General features: G+C 18.6%; 2 protein-coding genes across 2 annotated transcripts; one reads left to right on the top strand and one right to left on the bottom strand. All coding sequences in view use genetic code 6, as the record gives it.

The window, feature by feature from the left end:
• Window positions 1-7462: 7462 nt before the first annotated feature.
• Window positions 7463-8237, top strand: TTHERM_000936630 (hypothetical protein; the record flags this gene model as incomplete). Its single annotated transcript, XM_012798683.1, has 2 exons — window positions 7463-7780; window positions 7836-8237. The coding sequence occupies 2 exons, from the start codon at window positions 7463-7465 to the stop codon at window positions 8235-8237; spliced, it is 720 nt and encodes a 239-aa protein (XP_012654137.1).
• Window positions 8238-9210: 973 nt separating this feature from the next.
• Window positions 9211-11702, bottom strand: TTHERM_00937620 (kinase domain protein; the record flags this gene model as incomplete). Its single annotated transcript, XM_001020433.2, has 15 exons — window positions 9211-9298; window positions 9351-9440; window positions 9499-9588; window positions 9649-9738; window positions 9828-9917; window positions 10019-10105; window positions 10164-10256; window positions 10336-10425; window positions 10478-10567; window positions 10618-10698; window positions 10756-10845; window positions 10902-10991; window positions 11046-11135; window positions 11194-11283; window positions 11386-11702. The coding sequence occupies 15 exons, from the start codon at window positions 11700-11702 to the stop codon at window positions 9211-9213; spliced, it is 1566 nt and encodes a 521-aa protein (XP_001020433.2).
• Between the last annotated feature and the right edge of the window lie 331 nt (window positions 11703-12033).

The raw sequence follows: 12033 nt of genomic DNA on the forward strand, positions 1-12033 counted from the left end.
TTAGAAATAAAAAAATAAAATAATTTATAAAGGTATTATTTTTGATAAATAGAGTGAAAAAAAAATGAATTGATAAAAAAAATAAATAAATTTAACTAACTAAAAGATATACCTAACTAATATTTTTCATTTTTCTACAGTTCTATTTTCTTTTATAAATAAATTTTATAAAGAATAAAATAAATAAATTTAACTAACTAACTAAATAATGTGCCTAATATTTTTGATTTTATTCAAATAAATCTATTATCTTTTTTTAATTATAAAATTAATAAAATATAAAATTAAATAAATTAATTTATGAATCAAATAAAATTATGCATTCCACTTTTTGAAGTAAAGTCTTCATTTATTAATATAAAATAATATGTAAATTAATCTAAATTTATTTGTTTATGACTGATGAAGGGTAATTCTATTTTCTTTTATAAACATAGAAATACAAAAATTAATTAAATCTTTTCTCAAATTATTTTTTCTATATAATTAATTGATTGATTGAAAAAGATCAAATAAATTTAATTACTATAATTATTAATTTCATAAATATAAATCAATAAATCGAGTTTTGACCAAGATAAGATAAAAATAAATGAATTAATTAAATTACAGTGATTTAGGTAATTAAACAGATTATTTAAAAGAAGAATTTCCAAAATAAATAAATCTTCAGAAAAGAAATTGGTAGAACTTCATATCAAAGGCCATTGTTTTTCTTCTTGTCTTTTTTACTTACATTTAATTTTACATCCAAATAATATTGATAATTAAGGTAATTAGTTAGTTTATTATTCTATTTTAATTTCTTTTGTTTCAATTATATTTTAATACTAAATTTTAACTTAATTAGGATTTTGCTTATATCTATCATTATAAAACATTATGGGTATACCTTGCTTTATTGCTTATCTATTTAATTTATTACAGAGATAAAACATAAATTACACTTAAACTTCGTATATTATTTAGTCTTCCAGGTGTTGTTTCTTTACAAGAATACTTCAATCATGATATTAAATTTAGTTTCTTTGATAAAATGTTTTTTAGAAATATACTGTTAAATATTTTAATCATTTATTAGAATATTTTTTTGGAATAAAATACTTTGCTATTAATTTCTACTTCATGGTTGTATATTTAAATGTATTTTAGATACAGAGACCCATCAAAAAATTTAGATAATTAAATACTTTAAGATTTGATATAAGAAAACTTTAAATAAATGATTGATATCATCTATCCTTTAGCTGATTCTTTCTTATGGTCATAAATACTATAAGATATTGTTAATGGAAAATAAGAGATAACCAATTTTTGTTATTAATATAGCTATTATTAAGTTAGAATTCCTTGCCTTCAAATAACTTTTTTTTTAATATATAAATACAGTAAATCTTAATTTTTGCTTCTAAGGAGTGAAAGAATATCTGAGCTAGGAATATTTTTTATTCCTAAAATCAAAGAATGTTCATATTAAATAAAAGAAGAATTAAATTAGCAAGTTAATAATACAGTTTTCTTTTAATATCAGTATCACTTATTATTCATAGATAGACTATATTAATTAATCCTTTTTTTTGTTTTAGCTTGTTAAAAGAATCATATTGAATATAAATTTGGTTTCATATTTTCTATATCCTTTAACATGTTCTGCTTACTTAAAAGTTTTAGGCAACTTAAATAACAAAAATTTGATTATTATCATTTAACTATGAAGGATTTTTCTCGATTAAATTAAATAGAGTGTTTAATTAAAGTAAAAAAAATATTCATTACTTTTGATTCGTTAGGCAAAGAAAAAGCGTTAGAAGTACTTACAAGCTAATTTAGTTAATCAGAAATCTTTATAACTAATAAACATTTTGAATGTTATAGAACATTCAATTAAAATACTTCATAATAGACAATAACTTTCTATGAAAATATAAATTATGAAAAAGACTAATAAAATTTTGAAATCTCAAACAGTTTGAATGAATAAATTAGTTAAATTGAATTTTATGCTCCATTTTTATCTTAAAATTAATTAATTAGACCATAATATGCTTATATTGAAATATTTCGTGCTTTATTGAATACTAAATATTTTATTGAAATTTAAGTACAAGGTAATAAAACACATTTAGGTTAATTTAACAAATTTTAATAAAAATACTATGATTAGATGTTTATTGCTTTAAACAAAAGTGTTCTTTTGTAAATTCTTTGCTTTTATAACTAGATAAATAATTTAACGATAAATCCTAATATGGCATTTTATGATTTATTTGAAAATTTAGTATGAAATTAATTTTAGTTATGCATATTTTATTTTGATGTATTTTTAAATAAAACATTTTTCTATTATCTATGTATCAAACTTTCATTCTTTTTCTTTTGAATTTTAGATACCTTTTTTAAATGTTTATTAATTTGTTAAAATTATAAAGATTATAAAGTAATAAAATACAAAATTTAACTATTTTAAATAAAAATACTACGATTATATTTTTGTTACATAAATTATTATTTTGTAAATTATTAGTTTTTATGACTAGATTTTATATTTAATATACTAACTAATATTATTTATTATAATTTATATGAAAATTTAATATGAAATTATTTATTTTTTAAAATATATAGTGAAATAGCAACTCTATCCAAACAATACCATCTCAAAGGTTCATTCTCAACCTAAAAAAAACTCAAAATTTTGACTCTGTTCTCGGATCTCGGACAGATTCTTTTATCGAGAAATTATGGTATTTTTCAGTTTCTTTTTAGAAATTATAAAAATAAGATAATTTATAAAGTTATTTTGTTTGATAAATAAAGTGAAAAAAAATGAATTGATAAAATAAATAAATAAATAAATTTATCTAACTAAAAGATATGCCTAACTAATATTTTTCATTTTGCTACAATTCAATTTTCTTTTATAAATAAATTTTATAAAGAATAAAATAAATAAATTTAATTAACTAACTAACTAAATGATGTGACTTATATTTTAGATTTTCTACAATTCTATTTTCATTTTTAAAATAATTAATAAAAGATAAAATCAAATAAATTAATTTATGAATAAAATAAAATTATGCATTCCACTTTTTGGAGTTTTGTCTTCATTTATTAAAATAAAATAATATGTAAATTAATCTAAATTTATTTGTTTATGACTGATTAAGGACAATTCTATTTTCTTTTATAAACAAAATTATTAAAGTATAGAAAAATAATAATTAATTAAATCTTTTCTCAAATTATTTTTTCTATATAATTAATAGATTGAAAAAGATCAAATTTAATTACTCTAATTATTATAATTATTAATTTTTTAATATAAATCAATAAATCGTAATTTAATCAAAATAAGATAAAAATGAATTAATTAAATCAAAGGAACTTAAATTAACTAAATTAAATTGATTTAGATAATGAAACAGATTATTTAATTGAAGAATTTCCAAAATAAATAAATCTTTAGAAAAGAAATTGGTAGAGCTTCATATCAAAGACCATTGTTTTTCTTCTTGTCTTTTTTACTTACATTTAATTTTACATCCAAATAATATTGATAATTAAGGTAATTAGTTAGTTTATTATTCTATTTTAATTTCTCTTATCTCAATTATATTTTAATACTAAATTTTAACTTAATTAGGATTTTGCTTATATCTATCATTATAAAGCATTATGGGTATACCTTTCTTTATTGCTTATCTATTTAATTTATTACAGAGATAAAACATAAATTACACTTAAAATTCGTATATTATTTAGTCTTCCAGGTGTTGTTTCTTTGCAAGAATATTTAAATCATGATATTAAATTTAGCTTCTTTGATAAAATGTTTATTGGAAATTTTATTTTAAATGCTTTAATCATCTATTAGAATATCATTTTGGTTCAAAATGCTTTACTATAAATTTCTACTTCATGGTTGTATGTTTAAATGTATTTTAGATACAGAGACCCATCAAAAAATTTAGATAATTTAATACTTTAAGATTTGATATAAGAAAATTTTAAATAAATGATTGATATTATCTATCGTTTAGCTGATTCTTTCTTCCATTCATAAATATTATAAGATACTGTTAATGGAAAATAAGAGATAATCAATTTTGGTTATTATAACAGCTGTAGTAAAGTTAGAATTGCTTACCTTCTCTTTTCTTTTAGTTTTATATATAAATACAATAAATCTTAATTTATGTATTTAGGGTCTTAAAGAATTTCTGAGCTAGAAATATTTTTTATTCCTAAAATCAAAGAATGTTCATATTAAATAAAAGAAGAATTAAATTAATAAGTTTAAAATACAGTTTCCTTTTAATATCAGTATCACTTATTATTCATAGATAGACTATATTAATTAATCTTTTTTTTTGTTTTAGCTTGTTAAAAGAATCATGTTGAATATAAATTTGGTTTCATATTTTCTATATCCTTTAACATGTTCTGCTTACTAAAAAGTTTTAGGCAACTTAAATAACAAAAATTTGATTTTTATCATTTAACTATGAAGGATTTTTCTCGATTAAATTAAATAGAGTGTTTAAATAAAGTAAAAAAAATATTCATTACTTTTGATTAGTTAGGCAAAGAAAAAGCGTTAGAAGTACTTACAAGCTAATTTAGTTAATCAGAAATCTTTATAACTAATAAACATTTTGAATGCTATAGAACATTCAATTAAAATAATTTATAATAGACAATAATTTTCTATGAAAATAAAAATTATTAAAAAGACTAGTAAAATTTTGAAATCTCAAACAGTTTGAATGAATAAATTAGTTAAATTGAATTTTATGCTCCATTTTTATCTTAAAATTAATTAATTAGACCATAATATGCTTATATTGAAATATTTCGTGCTTTATTGAATACTAAATATTTTATTGAAATTTAAGTACAAGGTTATAAAACACATTTAGGTTAATTTAACGAATTTTAATAAAAATACTATGATTAGATGTTTATTGCTTTAAACAAAAGTGTTCTTTTGTAAATTCTTTGCTTTTATTAATAGATAAAGGATTTAACGATAAATCCTAATATGGTATTTTATGATTTATTTGAAAATTTAGCATGAAATTAATTTTAGCTATGCATATTTTATTTAGATGTATTATAAAATAAAACTTTTATTTATTTATTTATTTATTTATTATTTATTATTTATTTATTTATTTATTTATTTATTTATTTATTTATTTATCTATCTATAACCCTGCAAAAAATGATAGTCGGGTATCTATAAATATATGTTTATAGGAATGGTAGCAAGATAGAATCAATAAAAATATTAAATATAATAACTAATTTATCAATAAATCAATAATTCTGATATATTTTATTTAATTATTTTTCTTTTTATTTTCTTTTATTAATAAAATTATTCAAATATAATTTGATCAAATAATTCTTTCTTTTCTATATTTTTAAAACTAATTATTTATTCAAAAAGGTAATATTTTTTTTACAATCCAACGATATAATTTTTATTTATGATTTAATAATATAAATTGTTGCACCAAAAAAACTAAAAAATGTTTATTTATTGAATTAAGTTAAGATAACATCAATATTTTAGAAGAAATAGAAACAGATTTTGATAGAAACAACTCAAATTACTTTTAGAAAAATATAAAAATAATTTGGAGACCTATATATATATATACCAAAAATAATTGGTTTTCTTCTTATCTTTTTTATCTAAATTTAGCTTTCTATCCAAAGGGCTTTTATTATTTGAGTAATTAATTTATTAACCAATAATTTTTGATTTATTTTGTTTATATCCTTTTTATTTTCTTTTATAAGCAAGACTATTAAAATTATTTATTCATAAAGGGTGTAATCCAAATGATATAATTTTTATGATTTTTGCATCAACCTAAAAAAAAAAGTGTAAATGAATTAAGAAGAAGAAGTGGAAACAGATTTTAATAGAAATAACTAAAATTTATTTAATAAAATATATAAGAAATTTGGAGATTTATATATCAAAAACAATCGTTTTTCTTCTTTCTTATCTTTTTTACCTAAATCTAGTTTTTAATCCAAATAGTTTTGATTATTTAAGTTATTAATTAATTTATCAATCAGAAATATCTGATTTATTTTATTTTATTTATCTTTCTTTTTATTTTCTTTTATAAGTAAGATAATTAAAAATGTATATAGAAAAAAGAAGTAAATCAAATTATTCTTTGATAGCATAATTATTTGTTCAAAAAGGCTATATTCAATAATCCAAATGATATAATTATTATTATTTAATAAAATAAATTGATGCGGAAAACTAAAAAAAAATAAGGTTAAATGATTTAATTTAGTAAAGATAACTTCAATATATTAGAAGAAAAAGAAGAAATAGAAACAGATTTTGAAAGAAATAACTCGAATTGCTAAAATAAAAAAATAAGAAATTTGGAGAGCTTTCTATCAAAAACAATAGTTTTCCTTCTTCTCTTTTTTACCTAAATTTAGTTTTACATCCAAATTGTTTTGATTATTTAAGTAATTCATTATTCAAAACGATTTTTTGAAATATTCTTATATTATTTTACATTATTTTCAAAATTTCAAAAAAATGTTTTTAATTAAATTATTTCTTAATAAAAAAATGTTTATGTTAAAAATAACATTTAAATGATAATTTTTAATTAACTAACTAAATTTAATAGGATTTGCGGTCTATTTACTTGTAAAAATATTTTTGGGTATATCTTGCTATCCTGTTTATCTATTTAATTGTATGCATTGATACAAAATAAAATAGTTTCATACTTAGTATCTTATTTAGTCTCCCTGGTGCAACTTCTCTGCAAGAATATTTAACTCATGATATAAAATTTAGCTTCTTTAAATTAATGTTTTATAGAGATATAATATTGACTATTTTGATCATTTATCAATATTTATTTTTGGAATACACTTTTTTGCTGCAAATTTCTATATCTTGGCTTTACGTTTAATTATATTTTAGATTCAGAGATCAATCTTCAAATTTAGATAATTAAACTCTTAAAGATTTGATACGATAAAATCTTAAATAAACTTCTGAAATTATCTACCCTTTGGGTGATTCTATACTTTTTTCATATTTCCTATAACAGGAAATAGTGATATGGTGCTTTCATACAAATTTTACTATGACAAAGCACTTAATTGCAACAGGAAGTGTTCTCATAATTTACGAAAAAAAGAAATAATGCCACATAAAGTCAAATCATCGATATTAATGGTTTTTTGTAATTCCTATAATCTAATAAGCTTCAGATAAAAGCTTAAAAACTCTTAAGAATTACTTGATGATGCAGTATACTTCAAGTACAAGTATCAGATCTTATTTGTAGATAGATTGCTTTTATTGATGGAAGTTTTATTGATTATAATTTTCGAAAATAATAGACTTAATTATAACTTTAGCTTGATGTTTTCAATAATAATTAATATAGTTGGCTTGTTTATGAGTTTATGGTCTTTAAAATAACAAAAATTGGATTAAAAATCAGAATTTTACCATATTTCTTTGTAGGATATTTCTCGACTGGAATAAATAGAGTGTTTAAATAAAGTAAAGAAAATTTTCATAACTTTTGATTCATTAAGCAAGCAGAAAGCCTTAGAGATACTTACAAGCTAATTTATGTAATCAGAAATATTTATTACAAATAAAAACTTTGAATGGAAAAGAACATTTAATTAGAATAACTAATATTAGACTTTAACTTTTTGTGATAATAAAAATGACCAATAAGATAAATTGATTTTTGAAATTTCAAATGTAATCAATGATTAAATTAACTAAATTGATGTCTATGCTCCGATTTTATCTTTAGATCAATCAGAAATAAGTAAACAAGCATACTTAGATATGTTTCGTTTTCTATCAAATAGCAAGTATTTAATTGAAATTAAAGTACTTGAAAATAAGATGCCTTTAGGCTAATTTTTTTATTTCAAGTATACTTACTACGATTAGATGTTCGTTGAGTAAATTAAAAGAACCTTTTTATAAATAATTTGTTTCGAAGAGTAGACAAAGATATTGTCAATTAACCCTTAAATGGTATTTTACGATTTGTTTGAAGATTAAATATGAAAATTAATTTTAATTAAGTATAAAAATATGTATTTTATATTCATTCAAGAATGTTGTTAATTCATCTTTTTTTCTTCATTCTTATGAATTTTCATATAATTAATTTTTTATTTAAATTAGTATTATTGTTATTCTCTGATAATTATTTCCCTAGTAGAATAAATAAATAAATATTTAGTAGAATAATAAATAAATAAATATTATTTTAAAAATTTAAATAATATAAAAAGGTATTGATCGAAATAGGTTTTGAACCTGAATTAACAAACATAATAAAAAAGTTTTAATTTGAAAAAAGTTTTGTTTCTGTTTGTATTTTGATTATTTTTGTAAAATATAAGAAATAAATCAAATATAAAGAAAATAATTAAATAATTAAGATTTTGAAAAAAAAAATATTCATAAGGAATATAAAAATTATTTGAAATATCACAAATCATTATATCATGATCCGTGATATTACAAATTCAGGGATAGCTATATTCATTACATACAGCAAGTTTTTGTGATGATTAAATTGATGAAAAAACTGTTATGATTTATCATTAACAAGCTATTTTGACTTTTTTTAAATAATAAAATGTTCGCAGTATCCATTCATTATTGGTCTTTTAAATCAATAAAATTTCACTTATTTGTTTCGAAATTAATTTTTTTGGCCTTATTAAAGAAGCTTAGCATGTTCTACTTACTCTAATATTTAACTTTAATTGTCCTTAATTTTTATTTTTACATTGATTTTTGAATTTAATAATAATTTTATTAAAATTTTATATTTTTAAATTAAAACTAATCAATTAACTTTCAAGATAATTTATTTATTTTTTTTAATTCAACATCATCCAAGAAATAGGGAAAACAAACTAAAACTCCAAAATATAAGCATTTATTTACTTAGTACTTTACGAATATTAAAAAATTTTTAGAAGAGCGCTGGGATATCTAGAATATATCGTAAAACTTGCCCAAAGAAAGCTGACAATCAATCAATGATTAAATAACAAAAAAATAGATAAATAAATATGATTTTTTATTTAAATTAATTAAAAATATTAAAATTTATTTTTAAAAATAAAATTAGAACAAAATTAATAAAAATAAATATTTTAACTTCATTATAAATTATATTAAACTAATTTAGAAATTTTTGGAATATCAGTTTGAATTGTTTATTCTGCTTACTGATCTTGTAAATTCTATCTAAAATTAATGATTAATAATGTTTATTTTACTAAGCTAAATATTATTTTACTGAATATTAAGTGACAACACTGTCAAATTTTGGCAGTTTCTTAATAGCCTTCCTATAGTTTATACTCCTACACTTCCTATGCTGTTTGAGCTTTTTAATTAATTTTTAAAAACTAATTATTATATTTAATTTAAATATATCAAAATACCTTAAATCAAGTACCAAAGTTTTTAAGCATTTACAAGATTATATTGAAGAGATTAAATTTAAAGAGCCTTGTTAATTAATCAAATTTTAACTTTTAATTATTAATTTTAAATATTTTAATTAAATTAGTTTTAAATAAATTATGATTTACCTTAAATTTAGTTTAATAGACTAAAGACTTTCAAACTACTATAGAGATTATCCTAGATCAGTGACTCCAGTATCGCTTATCTTATTGAAGCTAATAAAAAATTAAAAAAAATAACACAATAGCTAAAATTATAATTAATTATTTAATTAATTTTGATGAAAATATTTTATATAAAATACCTTAAAAAAAGCATCAATTCCTCTAAATTTTTAAAAGATCTCAATGATTGACTTATTGATTATGCACAAAGGTCATCAATTAAATTAGAACTTTTCAATAAAAGATTTAATCAATATCATAAAATAATAACAATTAATTGCAAATAAATTGTATTTCAAAATCATAGAAAAACAAAATAAATCAATCATACTTTAATTTAAGTTCTAAAAATTTCATATTATTTCTTACTTGAGCTGAATCGAACCATGAAAAAGTTCCTTCTCCCAATTCAAGCGAGCTTTTATAAATTAATAAATTTTTTTAAAAAATGATAAAATGCTAAAAGAAATATTTACCCTAAATTCAAAGCTAATTGAGATAAATTTTGATTTTAATTTAAGCTATTAAATATTTAAGATCCAGTTTTGCTTCCTATTTTTTTAATTTACCTTTTCAAATAAATAAAATTTAAAATTAAACCATTTTTTTGATTGAATTTTATAATAAAGATAATGAAAGAATAAATACTCTAAATGTAGTTCCAATTAAGATAAATGATTGCTTTTTCCTAGACAAAAGGCTAGATTTGCTGCACTAGCATCAGTTATATTATTTTAGCTATTCATAATAACAAAGAAATATTTAAAAAATTAAATTACAAATTGATTACCTTAAGTCTAATACCAAATAATTGATGTTAGTAGCACTCAAAAGAGTATTTCCCATTTGATTTACACCAGAATCTTCAAGAGAAGTTTATCTTATATACAAAATTATTTACCAAATAATTTTACATAAAATAATTATTACCTTAAATAAAGTTTTAAAACCTTCAAATTTTTATTTTAAATTACTTAAAGTAACAAATCGGAATTACCAATTCCACAGTAGCTATTTAATTTTAAATATTTAAATTGAATAAACTTAACAAATTTAAGTATATTTTACTTCATCGAAAGTTCTAATTATGTTAAATTTTAACATCTACCTAAACTGATTCCTAGTTAAGATGCTCCATTTTCATTGATGTAGTTTGAACTATTAAATTTGAAAACTTTGTATTAAATTATATTTAATATGAAGCAAAAATAAACTTTAAAATTAATTAGAGCTTTTTGAGATTAGTACAGCATAGAAGAGACTATCCTAAATTAGAAATACCCTATGACATTATTTAATTTGTGCTATTAAAAATAAAATAAATTAAATTAAATTATTCATTTAGTTAATTTAATCACCTCAGATTTAGAGTTAAATTTTCTAAATTGATACAATTTGATAATCCTTCTCCTATTTTTGATATTCCCTGAGTGCTTATATTGCAAGAACTTGATAAATTAAACAATAAAAATATTTGAATATTATCTCTTATTTATTTAGTCTTACATCAAACTGATAAACAAATTTTCAGTTTTTTTACATTTAGAAATGGATTTACTCAAATCGCATTAAATTTAGTCCTTCATCTTAGAATAACTGTTGTAATTTTTAAAAGTAAAAATTTGCAATGAATAATTGAAATAAATAGATAGAATATATATATCTCTTTTTATAATCTAAAAAAATGGACAAATTTACTTAAAACTAAGAAATAAGTCTTTTTTACTTATTAAGTCTGCTTTAAGAAACTTCAAATATTAAAATAAATTAATTTTATAATTTTTCTCTTTTTTAAAAATAAAATACCTATTCCAAATTTAGGAATTACATATTTATAATATTATGTAATTCTATTTTTGAGCTTGATTTGTTGATGTGAATCCTAATTTTTTAATTAAATTTACTATTTTTAAAATAAAAGCTTTGTTATTTATTTCAAAATAAAATTATTAAACAAAATAATCAAAAAAATATTTAAATTTATTAAAAATTTTAATTATTTAAAATCTAGTCATATTTATTTTTCATGTTTTTATTAGAATTAAATTTAAATTGATTTTCAGAAAAAATTAAAAATTTAAGTTGAATAATTCAATCAAAAATAAAATATAATCTATTTGATCACAATATCATAGATTTAAATTCATAAAAACTCGAGGGTTAATTAGTTAATAAAATATTAATTACTTTATACTAGACTATAATATAAAAAAGCCATATTTAATGAACAATGATGGTATATTAAATAAAATATGATATAATTTATTTTTATTTCATTTAAAAAATTATTATTTTAATAATAAAAAATAAGAATTTTGTTAGAAAATATTTAGAAATAATCATGAT

Source organism: Tetrahymena thermophila (genome assembly GCF_000189635.1).
Source record: "Tetrahymena thermophila SB210 genomic scaffold scf_8254570, whole genome shotgun sequence".
NCBI classification, from domain to species: Eukaryota; Ciliophora; class Oligohymenophorea; order Hymenostomatida; family Tetrahymenidae; genus Tetrahymena; species Tetrahymena thermophila.